Here is a 15,259-nt window from a genome sequence, read left to right on the forward strand (position 1 = left end):
CTAAGAACATGAGAATTCACCTTACTAAAATAATAAGATCTAGTAGCTAGATTAGTATAGATCCAGTAACTATATTAATGTGGTTAACAATGACAAAAATATAGCAGTTTCTAATACCTACCAAGGTATCAAAGAACATACCAGAGATAGCTATAGCAATTACATTTTTTAAAGTAATCTATAATAGTCTTAAAAAAAAAAACACTCAGAAAACTAGTACTTACTTATTTTTGGTCAGTCAATAGCTTGGAATCTGGCTTACTTCTCACAGGCCTTTCCAAAAAACATAAATACTAGTGGCTCCAAAGTCTTTTTAAGAAATTTCCTTTAACCAACTGCTAACACAGCTGGCCTGAGGTCCTGATCCCAATCACAGCACCAATCACATGAACCCAACACAAAGCAAAAAGGGAAGGAAAAGCAAAAGCCATCCTTCAAAGAAAACGTAGCGCCACAAATGATGCCTGCCACTCCCAGAGAAGCGCCTGCCCAGTAACCGAGTCACACACTGCAACACAAAATGCTCATTGAAACACTGGAGATTATTTTTAACCTGTGGGTCATATTTCCATTATTACCTACTGACTTAAAAAAAAAAAACGGATTTGACTACTTTGTTTATAACAACCCAACAGGTTAGAAATACTGGGAATGAATCAAATAATTAGCACATCAGATGAAAACTCTTTGGAAAGAAAAGCAAGGGATGGAACAGTGCTAGGAAGAACCTAGATTGGCCATGCTCCAGCCCCATTTCTCCCCACCTCAGGCAGCTGGCTACTAGAATTATTTAGACCAGTCTCTGAGCTTGGGGTCTCATCTCGGATCTGAAGCACTTCTTCCGTGGTGTTGCTGCCAGTGGAATCCTGAGACTGAAGAAGTAAGTCGGGATGGTCCAGAATGGTTTCATCGACTGCAGAGTCGTTGTTTAACTGTCAGGGGAGAGAGTGAAATGAGGAATCCATTTATGAGCCTGAGATGTCACAAAACCCACAAGAAGAACATTTTAGAAATTTAGTTATAAAAAGCTTCTGGAACTTCCTAGTTATCTTTTTTTTTTTTTTCCCAGTCTATACAAGAACAGTAGATGGGGTAGAGAGAGAAGAGGGGAGGGGAGGGGAGGGAAGGGGGGATAGGAAAGGCAGCAGAATACAACAGACACTAGTATGGCAATATGTAAATCAGTGGATGTGTAACCGATGCGATTCTGCAATCTGTATACGGGGTAAAATGGGAGTTCATAACCCACTTGAATCAAAGTGTGAAACATGATATGTCAAGAACTATGTAATGTTTTGAACAACCAACAATAAAAATTAAAAAAAAAAAAAAGAATGGGCATTAATGCAAGCAGCTGACTCCCCAGCAGAAAGCTAAGTATGTATTAATACGTCTTGCCAAAAAAAAGTGGGAGAGCTCTGTAAAAACTCTGCTCGTCTTTTGTATATTTTTATGGTTGTGGTCTCTATTTCAGTTAGTCTGAGGATTTGTAAAGGTAGGAGCCCTTGGACCTCCAGTGCCAGGCATGAGGAGTTCTCAAAGATGCAGTTTTGAAGGAGGGGCAGGCACCCACATCAACTGGCCACTCACTTATACAAGCAAAAATCAACACCGCACAATTTCAATAAGACAAAGGAAAAAAAAAAACAGGAAAAAATATAAAGTTGTTTATAATGGCGAGCCATATTTGGTGAGGTTTATTTTCTTTGAAAAATAATTATTACTAATTTAAAAAAATATGTATGCCTTTTCCTTTTAAGCAGGGTTATAGTTTTCTTGGGGTCAATATTTAACATAAGAAACAAAGTTTATGACAAAGGGTACAGAAGCAAAAATTAATATTTTTCTTATAAAGAGGAAGCAACTTAAAATTTTTTTGGGGGGTGGGGAGCAATACTAGGGATTGAACCCCTGATGCTTTATCACTGAGCTACACCCCTAGCCCTTTTTATTTTTTTATTTTCAGACATGGTCTTGCTAAGTTGTCCAGGCTGGTTTCAAACTTGCAATCCTCCTGCTTCAGCCCCCCAGTCACTGGGATTACTGGTATGTGACATTGTGCCAGGCTAAGATCTTTTATTAAGCACTTACTGTATGCCAGGAGACTTTCCTCATCATAAATACCTGAGAGGCAAACTCTATCAGGGGTCCCATTTTAAAGGCAGTGTTAGGTAACTTGACCAGAGTCACACAATGTTTTAGTAAAAAGTACTTGATGGCTCTTGCAGCAATTATTTCCCATTTTTCACTCTCTAACTCTGTCATCTGGCCCTCGGGTTGTGGATGAGAAATTCCCCATAATTGACTTAGTGCAAGCACACTACTCCATCTTGCTCCATCTTGCACACTACTCTAGGAAAGAAGAATGGGTGTGGTATTCACAGTGATACCAGAAATAGGTATTGTTGAAGAGGAGAGTCCTTAAAAGTGCCAAAACAACTCAAGAACAGGAGAGAAAGCAAGAGGAACTATATCCTAACCTCTCACGGGCATGCTGTAACCACTTAAAGTTTAGTTCTGTCATAAGGAACACTCCTTTAACACTGACATTTTGCATTTTCATTTCAGTGTGTGCACTTTGCCAATAATGACATGAAAATTGGAGATCAGGAAACAATAATTTCTAAGCTGGAAGTTAAAGAGTCAAATGAGACCATTTTCACTGGAAGGAAAGTTAACTGTATACCATCTGTGTGCGCGAGAGAATCTGGCTGGCTGTGAGAGCCGCCTCCTCTTCTGAGGACTCATCTGTGTCCTCCTGGTTTGTCAGGTTCAGGCTGGGGGTGCTGCTAGAACACTGGTACTCCTGGAGGGATGGTGTGTCCCCTTTGTCAATACTGTCCAGCGAGCGCCGGCGGACTCCCCAATTGAAATTGTCCATACTTTCACCCTGGAAAAGGAAGACGTGATTGCTAAGACCGCAAACCTATGTTTCTACATGCTGTAAATGTAAGACACCAGAAGACATGTACCAAGATGAAGAATACTGAATGCATTATCCAAAGCAGAGTTTCAATCAGCCCTTCAATTTCTTTAAACTTAAACACATCATTAAATCTCTATCTTGAAAGAGATCAAAATTATTTCATTGATAACCTGTTGTTAAACAATTTTCTTGATGTTCTGTCTATTGAGGGTCCAACTAAATCTATTTTCTAGGCCATTTCTATTCTAATACACAAACATGAATGAGACCACAAGAAGGACAAGTATATCACAGATGACAACGAAGAAACAGTCAACCACACCAGGCTAACACTTACCTGCAGCTCCTGGTTAGCAAAAAGGAAAACACACAGAATTAGAAAGAACGAAGACAAACATTTAAATATACGCTACACTTTTTGGGAAAACTCTTGCACTTTCACAAACCCAAAGACTGATTCAAGCTCTGGATTAAGCTTTTTGCAGGAAGCCAACATGTAATTCAAACTACTTTTTTAATGCAAAATATATTGTGAAAAAGAGACAGACACAACAACATTTCTATAATACACTCTGGCAACACAAACTTTAAGGAATCTTCAAGATTTACAGATTTAATACTTGGCACAATGCAAAAACTGACTTAAAATACCCACATTCAGTTGACAACATACAGGGTCACATGATTTTAATCTATAGGACAGCTCTTGTTAAATGCAATGGATATTTTTTACTATAAAAAATTTTTAAATCAAGATCATAGCCATCAAAACATAACCACTGCCAATTTCAAAAGGTCAAGAGGAAATATGACAAGTTTCAATTTCAGCCATATGTAGATTCATATAAGCTATGCATCTATTATCTATGCTGGTCATCCTTTTCATATGGATGTAATTCTCTTGGGCCCTGAGTTGGTTCAGGAAATTACACTGAGTTGGTCAGGAAAATATGATTTGATTGTTTCCATTTACACAGGAGAGAATGTTCAGTATAGAGGGTTTCGAATCTTTTTTTATTTGTTTGTTTTTTAATAAAGCAGAGGAATTTTAGATGGAAACCAATTGTGCAAAACTGATAAATAAATACTGAGCTGATCAGGTAGCAGAGGGTGTCCAGGAGTTCTTCCCATTTAGCTCTTGGATCCTTCCTGGCTGTTTCTCAAGTTATCTTAGATGCCCTACGCCTCTGCAGGTCAGAGTTTGAAAACTACCTTCCTAGAGTGCATCATTTCATATGATATTATGTAGCATATCATATAACAATGACAACCATCCTCGAAATATATTTGGTGATGAATTAGTATTCACTGTGATTTTCAAAGTTGGAGGGTGTGTTAAAAGTTGCATTCATGAGACTTTTTTTTAAACCAAAATATTTCCTATTATCATTTTTAAGCAAGACTATAGCTGTTCTTTTAGAAAATATGTATTATTTGATTTGGCTTAAATTATGAGGTACAAATCAGCATCCCCACATCTTCTCCCAGATTCCTGTGACTTTAATTAAAGACAAAATGACAGGAAGTATCTTGAATCCATTCTGAGTAAGGTTCTACTAAAAGCCATATTTATTACTTCTGACATTTTAGAGCACTGGATGAACTTGAAAAACATTTACAGTGCTCTTTAAAGTAAAAAGGCAAACAAAAAAATAATAACCTTACCATTACAAAAATGTCAAGAGCCTGCCTTTAGAAATTTAAATTCTGAACTAGGAAAAAAAAAAAAGTAACTGCAGAAGAATTGAGAAGCCATTCAGGCCCCTTGGGAAGGGCAGCAGGCCTCTTGAACCCACCCAACTTTCTCTCCTGGCTATGAAAGCCTGTTCTCCTTCCTACAATATATTTTTCAAATAATGAGTGTGAAATCACTTTTAGGGTGGTGACCTGCCCCCCCCCCCTTTTTTTTTGGCTGGGGCAGGGTGTGTGTGTGGAGGAGAATAGGAAGAAAGAAAAGGCACGGAATAGAAAACATTAGTACATCAACATAGAGAGTAAGGATATATATCCTTGAAACTTCCATTCTTTTGAAAGTGTATCTATGTATACACTTTGATGCAATGTAAAATACATGAACTGTGCATTACTATCAAAAAATTTTTAAAGTCATGGCCCTACCAAGTACTCAGTAATATTGTACTTGTCCTTGGGGTCCTCTGAACCTGACCAGCTGTGTCGGAGGGAATAGGCAATTGGGGAAACATTACACAGGAGTCCCCCAGCTGCTATGAAGGCATCTGTATGGCTCCAGGCACTGTGGTCATGTCCTCACATCTGCAGGGCCGGCTGCAGCATACTGAGGATGGGAACCTTATCTACCTAAGTGGGTCCATCAACAACTGACAGTGTGACACAGCACAGGTCAGCACATTTCCTTCTTGTATATATGTCACCTGTTAGAACTATAGGAAACATCCTCTCATGAGAGCTGATAACATGTACCAGTTATTGGAGTGAATTTCAATATTTTTTGGAAAAAATATCAAAACATGGTATAAACACTTGCTATAAAGGCTTACATGTCATCTTCTTGCATTATAGATACTTGTGATAATTTTATGATGTACAGTTTTTTGACCTATTTGACATATAAACTTTTTGGGTTTTTCTAAGAGACTGTGGTTTAGGGAATTGACTACAGGGTTCCTAGCCTAAGAAAACCTGGCAATCCTATTGTATTTGCCATAGTGATCATTTCAGAAATTGGCATGTGTCTCACCTTGGGTCAATGCAATATGACAAAAAGTCTGTGTTTAGTAAAGCAACTTCTTCACTATTCTGAGGTCATTTCTGGAAGCAACCATTACTTCCTCTGACACTATTATATGGGGATGTAAGGTCACATACAGCAGTGACAACCGTCTTGTTGCTGTCAGAGGTCAAACTGAACTGTATAGAAGGGCAGAGTGCACAGAAGCAACGGCAGACCTTATGGAGTCACACTAAATACAAGCTGTAACTACCAACTAGCTCAGTTGTGTGGGCTGAAGTACTTTTTGTCTTTGATTTTCCACTTAGAAAACATCAAAATGGACACAACTATCAATACAATTAGAGGAGAAAGCCCTTTGGGTATCAAATGAAAAGAGGCATGGGGAAGAGTTACCCAAGTCATCAAGAAGAAAGTGGTTAGGAATGTCATGGGGTAAATCTGTTATCTGTCACAAAGAAAAGTTCAGAAAAACCAAACCTTCCTAATGTCCATTTCATGGCAAATGCCACCCTCTTTAAAATTATGTGTGATCAATTTTAATTTTTACTGTTTCCCAGCAAATTAATTTGTATAGTTTATGCAAACTATTTAGGCATAGGCATAGCTTAAAATTTTTTAAAGAAATTCATGTTTCTACTTTGCATTTTTAAAGATGAAAAATCAAATGTTCCATGTTTATTTCAGACTTATTCTGCTACTGACTAGTTGTAATAATCACATTTAGTTCCTAATTTAGATTTTTGGCCTTGGTGACCTTACACTGAGTTAAGGAAAGATGTTATGGCCCAATCCTGATACAACTATAACTATTCTATAAATGTCATAGAAAGTCCACATTCTTACCTCTGCATCCTCCAATTCAACATCTAAAAAGTCAAAATCCTTAAATACACCAAACTGTTGTTCACTGCTGTTATCTTCGACAGCTACTTCTTCCTCTTGAATTATGTCTTCTGTTGTAGAAATAAGGCTAGTCTGTTGGTCACCGACTTCTAAGTCCTCATTAGAAGAAAATACAACCTGAGGCCCGACAAGAAAAAGGAAAGGAAAAAAGTCCACCAATCAGCTTTGTGACTCTGCATATGAGAGATCAGTCCCCAGAGCCACTGCAGGCCTCATCCTTCAATGAATTCAGAGTCTAAGTTGGTCTTCGTGGCTAACTAGTTGGAAACTTAGCATAGCTGCCTGGTATCACAAGAGGCAAGCATTATTTTTCATTCTTAGTTAATGCTATAACTCAGTTAGAAAAGGCAAGCAAGGAGACAGAATCATTTCTCCATGGAACAGCACGACTTTGACAACCTTCACTCATGCATTCATAACTACTCACGGATGGATTCTTTGGGAGGCCAGATTCTGGACCACAGAGCGAAAGCACATTCATTAGCTTCTCTCGTGTTCTTCGCTAAAGAGAAGAAATTCAAATGTTAGTATTGCTGATGAAATAAGGCAAACTCTCAGGTTTCAAACATGTAACAAGATTGGTTCTTGTAGCCTGTGAATGTCCAGTGTTGATGCCCTTATGTACCTGTGATAACTGTGGCCTTTTCCAACTGACAGGAACCAAGGCATTAGAATTGGAACCAGAGGAGGTGGAGGAGGTACTTCTGGTGACAGCGATCACTTTGGGTTTCCCATTCCTTCCGGCTGCGCTGTGCTGGTCACCATACTTATTTCCAATGATTGGTGTCTATACAGAAACAAAATGCCAGTTGATACATATACTTCAACATTAAAGAAACTCGCAAGAGTTAACAGTGAACCTATGATGACATTTTCTGAAAGTAACCAAAAAACACATAAGGAGAAAGTTATGGTGTTGGAAAAAAAAAATCAAAGATCATAATATTGTTTTTACATCAAAACTTTAACTGAAAATAATAATTTCATATCTGAGATTACAGAGAGCTTTTTCCTATTTTAAATATAATCTGCTATCTTTAATGACCCACCACCTTCACTGTTCCTCCCCCTTACAATAATGAAATACATCCTCCCTGAAGAAAGCCCCAGAAATATATATATGAAAAAAAAAAAACACCTGTAATCTTACCACTCAGATTTGTCTATTTAGTTTGGCATTTAATTGATAATTATATTTCAATAATGTTCTCTTGGCAGCAGGTAGTGGGGATTGAACCTAGAGGTACTTTACCACTAAGCTACATCCCCGGCCCTTTTTATTTTTTATTTTGAGACAAGATCTTGCTAAGTAGCTGAGAACCTTGCTAAATTGCTAAGGCTGGCTTTGAATTTGCAATCCCCCTGCCTCAGCCTCCCGAGTTGCTGGGATTGCAGATGTGTACCATTGTGCCCAGCCTCCTATAATAATACTTTGCAAATAATTTCTCTCTTTAAAAATTCCTTTCTTGACTTTCAGAAGACCATTTCAATGGCACCAAGGCCACCAAAATTGGGCTCACGAGGGAAAGTGGTTGGGGTGGGGGGCACTTCCAACTAAGGTCAAAATTGAGACTTGTATTAATATAACAAAGTCAGACTGCAGGTTTCCTTCTGAACCAGAGCCTCTGCTTCTCTCTAGCCCTAACATATCTGGCTTATCTGGCATCTCAGATTTCATTGTATTTCAGCCTTGTTTTCTTTTTAGTTTTCCTTCCATAGTTTTAGCTATCCACTTACACAACACTGAAAACCCTTTAATTGTGACTTCTATCCAAGTTTTCATCTAAAATTTTAGATCTCAAAATCTAGTTATCCACTAGGCGCCTCCATTTTGTATGTTTCTTAGTCATTTCAGGGTCGGCAAGTCCAAGAACAAACTCATTACTCTCTCCTTCCCTGTTAGAATCTGTTCTTGTGTTACCATTCTCTCTCAATGGTACCAACATTCATTCAGCTTTTAAGGTCATTCACCAAATCCTGATACCTTTTCCTCACCTAGTTAGCATCTCCCCCTTCACTTCAAAACCTATCACATACTTCAGATACTTCTTTAGTCTTTTAAAAAATTTTGTTTCCTTTTGTTTAAACAATACTAGATATTGAACTCAGGGCTTAGCACAAGCTAGGCAAGTGCTCTGCTAGGATACCTCCCCGGCTCTCCTTGGTATTTTCATAAACCACTCTTTCTTTCCTCTTTCCTTCTCATGCTATGGCTTTGGGACAGTCTCATCCCAAATTATCTTTTGCCTGAATTATCCTAACAGATTCCTTGATGATTTTCCTCTCCTCCTCCCTTGCCTATTTTCCATCCTGTTGCTAGAGTGATCTTCCTAAAATGAAAATCCTAATATTTCCTAAACCAGCTAAAAATCCTTTCAGAGCTCCTGCTTCCTGTATTTTGGCATGCACGCTCCCTGTGGGGTCCCGCTTTGCTCCTGTATCCTCAGGTGGGTCTCTCAGCATACTCTCTCTCAATTCTCTGTACTCTGAGCTCAAGCTACATTGTACTAGTGGGAAGCTTCTGCAACACTATGCTTTCTCAAATTTATAAGTGTCTGTTCACACAGGTTCCTTTTTCTTGGATTTAACTTCCCCTCCACAAACTGCCACCTAGGCCTGCCTAGGGTTACTTATCTTTTAGCACTCAGCTTGGACGTTACTTCTCCCTGAAACCACCCTCTTAGGTGCACACTATATATTCTCATAGCACTGTAATTACATTCAGGCAAGCACTAATTTGGTTGTTCCCTCAACACTATAAGTTTCTAGGCCTTCTTCTCTCTCTCTCTCTCTTTTTTTTTTTTTTAATGGTGGTGCTGAGGATTGAACCCAGGGCCTTGTGCATGCAAGGCAAGCACTGTACCAACTGAGCTACATCCCCAGCCCCCTGTCCCACTCTGTTTTTCACAGCACCTGGCACGGTATCTAATACTAAGGATGAGTTCATTCCCTAATGTTTGGGAATGAGAGACTCAATAAAGGAACAAATGAAAATCCCTAACAGAGCACCATCATTAATTTCTGAGCATCTTACCTCAGAGATATCAAAATGAAAATCCAAAGTCTTCCCAGGCAACTCCTTAGAGACGTTATTAAAAATTTTGGTGAAGGATATTTCCGGAGAGCCTATATCTCCTACATAGGTCTTGGGGATGTCATTGGGTACCACAAGACTTGCAGAGCGTGACACCACAAGCTTTAGTATGTTGAGGGCTTCCTTCCAATAAGGACTCTGGTTTAAAAAATAGTTAACATACAGAAATTTTTAAAAAAGCATATTTAACCAAGAAAAAAAAAAACTTAGTATATACTGTAGACTATGAAAATATTCTTTCCATTAAGACACCTGTAAAGATGATTCTTTTTTCCTATGAGATTTTTAGCAGAAGGGCTTAGGTACAAAAGGAAAGAAAACACAACTTATTTTTCGTACTTTCAAGCTTATCAGACACCAAATACCTAATAATATTACCAAATTGGAATATCCTTCTTTCAATAAATGCTTTATAAACATTAATTTGGAAAGTCTAATCTTATAATCTGGCAATAGGGATAAACAAAGGGATAATGTATAGGTGAATTTTCTAGATGAATGAAATTAATGGCTTTTAAACTAAAGAGCATTTTGTATTTGGTAGTTAAGTATTTCCTTTTTTAAATTCTGCTTGAGTGAATGCAAATGCAATGCAGAGTAAATATAAAATATTCATCTGTGAATGCTCTTAAAACAGCTTGTTCCCTCGATGAGTCACATCCAGACTACTGATCTGCTCAACAATGCCTTTCTTTACAGACAATTCAAAGGTGAAAATTAGTGCCAATCAGGGTGACCTGTCACCATTTACAATTAGACCAAATGTGATTCTCTGCTTTCACATATCTGGTTCTTTTAATCAGACAAAAAAAAAAAAAAAAAAAAAAAAGGCAGGGGAACCCTAAAATATGATTCTTAAAGAGGACTTCTGTTTCTACAAGTTACATTTGTTCGTTATGTAGAATTTGGTTAACAAATGGAAAGGTAACAAAGAAATAGCAATGAGTCATGATTGTACAGGTCATGGCTTCCGTGTGTGTATGTACATTTCTTCCTGTTGTTACTTAAATGTAGACCCCTACAATTCAGATTCTGAGATTCTGAGTTTTGTCACATACATTAGGAACATTTCCCATGTAGAATATATTCCTAAAAATATGATTTATGTTCCCTACTTCTGGACATTCAGGGTATTTCTGAGTTTTGATGAATTTTGAGTTGAACGATGTCACAGGTAAGTTTTGTGGTCACTCACCTGTACATATTTACCAATAATCTTTATGATCTCCAGATTGAACTGCTTGGCTGGGGCTGCAGATAGGTCAATGTGACTCAATAGACTGTAGATAATCTGTAGTAATGACTGCTGCATACTGGACAATCCTTTCTCTAACAGCTACAAATAATATTGAAAAATAGACTTTAATCAGATTGAACAAAACTCAGTATTTACATTTATAATGTTAGAAAACACAGTAGATCTAATCCATGAGTTTATAGTTAGATTATCAGAAACCCAGAGACTAATAGAGTAAAAGGTAAGTCTTATTTTTTCCCCTTGCTTCAAAAAGGAGAATTGGAAAATTATTTTCATGTTAATAATAGCCAAATTAGTTAAGAAAATAAGATACTAAGTATCATTTATTTTAGGTAAGGGAAAAAAAACACTATACAACATCAAAGAATAATGGAATACCCACAAACCATTGACACCGCCATCTATTAGCTACATGATCTTGCACACGATTATTATATCTTTGAGCCCTGATTTTTTTAAAGTGGAAAATAATAAAACTACTGGGTGTGGTAGTGCATACCTGTAATCCTAGCAGCTCTGGAGGCTAAGGCAAGAAGACCTCGAGTTTAAAGCCAGCCTCAGTAACTACAAGGCACTAAGCAATGCAGTGAGACCCTGTGTCTAAATAAAATACAAAAAATAGGGTTGGGGATGTGGCTCAGTGGTTGAGTGCCCCTGAATTCAATCCCTGGTACCCCACCTCCAAAAATAGCAATACTACCTACTTCATAGGGTTTACAGGGCTGAGTAAATTAAAGACATATCACTTTAAATATACGTATCTAGTTTGAGTACTATAGTTGGTAATAATGATCATTAATAAATAACATAAGGATAATTTCCATGAATAAGAGTAATGTTAAGTGCAAAAGAATTCTCTTTATGGAGTGGAAAATGTTGTCCATATGTGATGCGCTGTGCAAGTTCCAGACCTTGGAACCCCAAGGTGGATTTTCCAGAAGCTCTGGTACTACCTTAATGGTGAGCTTCAGGACGGCACAAATAGAAGCTGGCCTGAGACACTTAAATACATACTAAAGGTCCAGATATAAGATAGCTCTAGGGACATGCATTCAATCAGGCCGTCAGCGCCTAATGTCAGCATACTTAGATATAAAATTAATGGCAACAAACTAATCAAATCCAACATTTAAAAAATTCATACTAGTCCTGATATATTTTATAATACTCAATATCAGTGACTTAGTCAGGTCAAAAGTGTTATGAGCAGCAGTCAGAATTCATAATATGAATAATTTCTTCCTGGTTTGTTTTATGCCTAATTTCTTGAGGCCAACTTTTTAAAAAAGGGAGGCATTACTTTATTGTAAGCTGACAAATATTTTTTAGTAACTAGAAATTTCTTCCATTTGTGGTTCTCTTTGTGGCTATTTATATAATAATATACTTTTGGGGGCATGAGGTTATTATTTCAGATGCATCAAAAAATAAAGGTCAAATTTCTATGTAGTTCTAGGGCTACTTTTTAAACAATTCTGTTTTTTACCCCTCAAATTCATATTTCACATGAGAAGCAAATGTGTCATGAAAATAAAAACTTACCTAGCAGAAATGCTTTTGCATGTTATCCTACAAAGAATGTTAAAGCCAAGAACTAATTTTGTAGAAACAAAAATCATAACCATTTCCTAGGATCAAGACCAGTAAAAACCCATTTTCTATTCTAAATGGAGAGTTTCAATTTAGAGTTTTAAGGACAGTGAATAAAGAAATAGACATTGAAAATGGAAAAAAAAAAAACCTTTAGAAAAACTTCATTTATTTGAAAGTAAAAAGACACATATATTTACTCTTGAAGACAATTTTAAGATTAGTTAGTATTGCATTATTGCTTCCAGAAATAAATCCATTTGAAATTTTGCCACAGAGCAGTTAAACAGTTTAAAATTTGTAAATTTACCTCTGCAAGATAAGTCACAAGATTAAATGTAGTATCTGAGAAGGAATCGTGCAGATATCTGCACACTACATTGATCCAGTTAGAACAATCTCTGGAATATGTATGTGTACTATACAAGCTCATCATGTGGGCCAGGTTGACCAATGTAGGGCATTTTTCTTCTGCACAAACCTGGAAAACAAATATAATTATTTCACTCACCTAAAATAAGATTAAAAATTTATACTTGCTAAGGTATTTATTAATGAAATCATTTAAATCTGCAATTTAAAGTTTCAATGCATTTGTATTTCTAAGACAGTAGAAAAGTTAAATAGAAGAGGAAAAAAAGAAGAAAGCATTCTTAAGAGAAAAACAATTGATAAAATGGAAAGAGGATTAATATAACACAATTCTATGGGTACTACATAGTATGGTTTTCTTCTGTTTGACACTTTGTAAAACAGTCTTGGGTAAAATATAATCTACAACATGGAACACCTGTTTTGACAAATCCACAAGTGGTCTAGGGATAGGCAGACCACCATGAGATTCTCAGGGAGGTTCAGAGTTGCTATGTCAGACAGGAAATACTTTAGTCTCCACTATGTCCAGGACATCTCAGTCGTGTGGCCAATTGCAGAAAACCTCAGAACATGTGTACAGTCAAAGGATTTCAATGAAGAGCTGATATAACTGAATCCTTTTTCACTGCATTAACAGTCTGCACGCTGGGCCTCAAATTGCTCCTCAGGAAATCGCCTAAGCTCTGAGAACCTTGGCCAGCCTTTTAGAGGCTACTCCATAATGTCCTGACTTCTTAGAATCGGCTTGACACAATACCATGATGTCAAATCAACAGAAGTCAGGAGGATATTTTTGACCTTAGACTGTCTGTTCTTTTGGTTACTGGTGAGGATGATCCTTAGCCACTCACTGGGCATACTTAAGCAATCTAGAAATGGAAAGGGCCCCCACTAGACTTACATAGTTATCTATCATAAAAGTCTAGCCTCATTGTAAAGTTTGCTTTTAGTTTTCCTCTTTTCATTTTGCTCATGATTTTTTCCATCTTATTATATATATTTTCACAACTTGCCTAGAACATTTAGTGAGCAAATTTAGAGCATTACCTTTTAAATCTATACATACATTTACCTTTCAAATGAATATAACTGACATTTACTTTGATAATTCAGAAGAAGTTTAATAGACTTGGAGGGCCTCAAGTTCATCACTGGACAGACTTGAGATAAAAACATGCAAGACTGTGCAGGCAACTATCAACACAGTACCATGGCAGTTATTTTATAAAACCATTAAAAGCAGCTGATCTCATGCATTAGTCTTTTGCTCATAAAACCAACAAGAGGACGATAAAAGAAAAATTTTGTTGATGTTTCTTATTTGCATTTCAACCTATTTTTTTTTAAATCACATTAATTTTATAACTTTACAATAATCAGCTTTTTTTTTTTTTTTGGTATCTGGGATTGAACTCAGAGGCACTTGACCACTGAGCCACATCTCTAACCCTATTTTGTATTTAGACAGGGTCTCACTGAGTTGTTTAGCGCCTTGTCCATTAGTGAGGCTGGCTTTGAACTTGCTATTCTCCTGTCTCAGTCTCCCAAGCCACTGAGATTACAGCACCTGACTTGCTTAAATTCTTTATAATGCAAAAAAGCCTTCAGAGGAAAAAAAAAACAAAAACATTTGTATTGAATTTTTACATTCTTAAAGAATCTGTTTTCTAAAGAATGATTTTTAAAAACCTCTTTTGAAAAGGGTGACCATTCTTGGAATATAGACTATTCAATTTTGTTTGCTGTGCAAATGACTTAAGATTTTGAAATTTTTGAATCACCAGGTTAAAATAAGATCCTAGGAGAATGCTTTATAACAAACTTTTTTAGCACATTACTTTTGCCATGTTGAAAGAAACAAATATTTGTCTTAAGTGCTGCCTTATTTTAAAATTCTGGGCTCTCCATGGGGACAAACAGTAGATTGAAATTTGCATAATGAGGAAGCACATAATGGCAGAAAATTACTCTCAACAGTTATAAGTGAGAGAATAATTAAGGAATCAATTTAATTCACATCCTGCAGGTTGCTGAAAGCTTACAAGAGGAAATCTGTGTGCTGCCCAACGGGAAGAAAGCAGATTAAAAACAATTTAGGAATCACAGAAGGCCACATTTGATTTCTTAAAAACAAAAAGATATTTGAGGATTTCCCTCACATAGTCATGAAATCAGCGGCTTTAATACTCAAAGGGCTGTGACAGCCTTCAGGCAGGCTCTTTGGGGAGCCCAGCATTCGGGGGGTAGCTATTTATTTCACACGTTCTAGCTGCTGCTCTTAAATGTGTCTACTTCCCTCTTTGGGTATTGGTGCCTATTGTTTTCTTGAAATATCAAGTTAGGTCAATATACTTTTTTTTTTCTCATATACTTTCTTTGTAAGTACTCATATGGGGGAAA

The 15,259-nt window shown here is 36.9% G+C and overlaps 1 protein-coding gene across 6 annotated transcripts in view; it reads right to left on the bottom strand.

Annotated features, from left to right (window-relative positions):
* Positions 1–15,259, bottom strand: part of Fryl (FRY like transcription coactivator) — a 229,476-nt gene that overhangs the window by 21,733 nt on the left and 192,484 nt on the right. For all 6 annotated transcript variants that reach the window (XM_076864900.1, XM_076864897.1, XM_076864896.2 and 3 more), the window contains 8 exons: positions 12,795–12,965; positions 10,832–10,972; positions 9,577–9,774; positions 7,168–7,329; positions 6,970–7,044; positions 6,483–6,659; positions 2,687–2,890; positions 765–932 (listed from right to left, as the gene is read on the bottom strand). In XM_076864900.1, the coding sequence (XP_076721015.1) occupies positions 765–932; positions 2,687–2,890; positions 6,483–6,659; positions 6,970–7,044; positions 7,168–7,329; positions 9,577–9,774; positions 10,832–10,972; positions 12,795–12,965 (1,296 nt within the window). The remainder of the gene's footprint in view (positions 1–764; positions 933–2,686; positions 2,891–6,482; positions 6,660–6,969; positions 7,045–7,167; positions 7,330–9,576; positions 9,775–10,831; positions 10,973–12,794; positions 12,966–15,259) is intronic.

This window comes from Callospermophilus lateralis, chromosome 8 (genome assembly GCF_048772815.1).
Source record: "Callospermophilus lateralis isolate mCalLat2 chromosome 8, mCalLat2.hap1, whole genome shotgun sequence".
NCBI classification, from domain to species: domain Eukaryota; kingdom Metazoa; phylum Chordata; class Mammalia; order Rodentia; family Sciuridae; genus Callospermophilus; species Callospermophilus lateralis.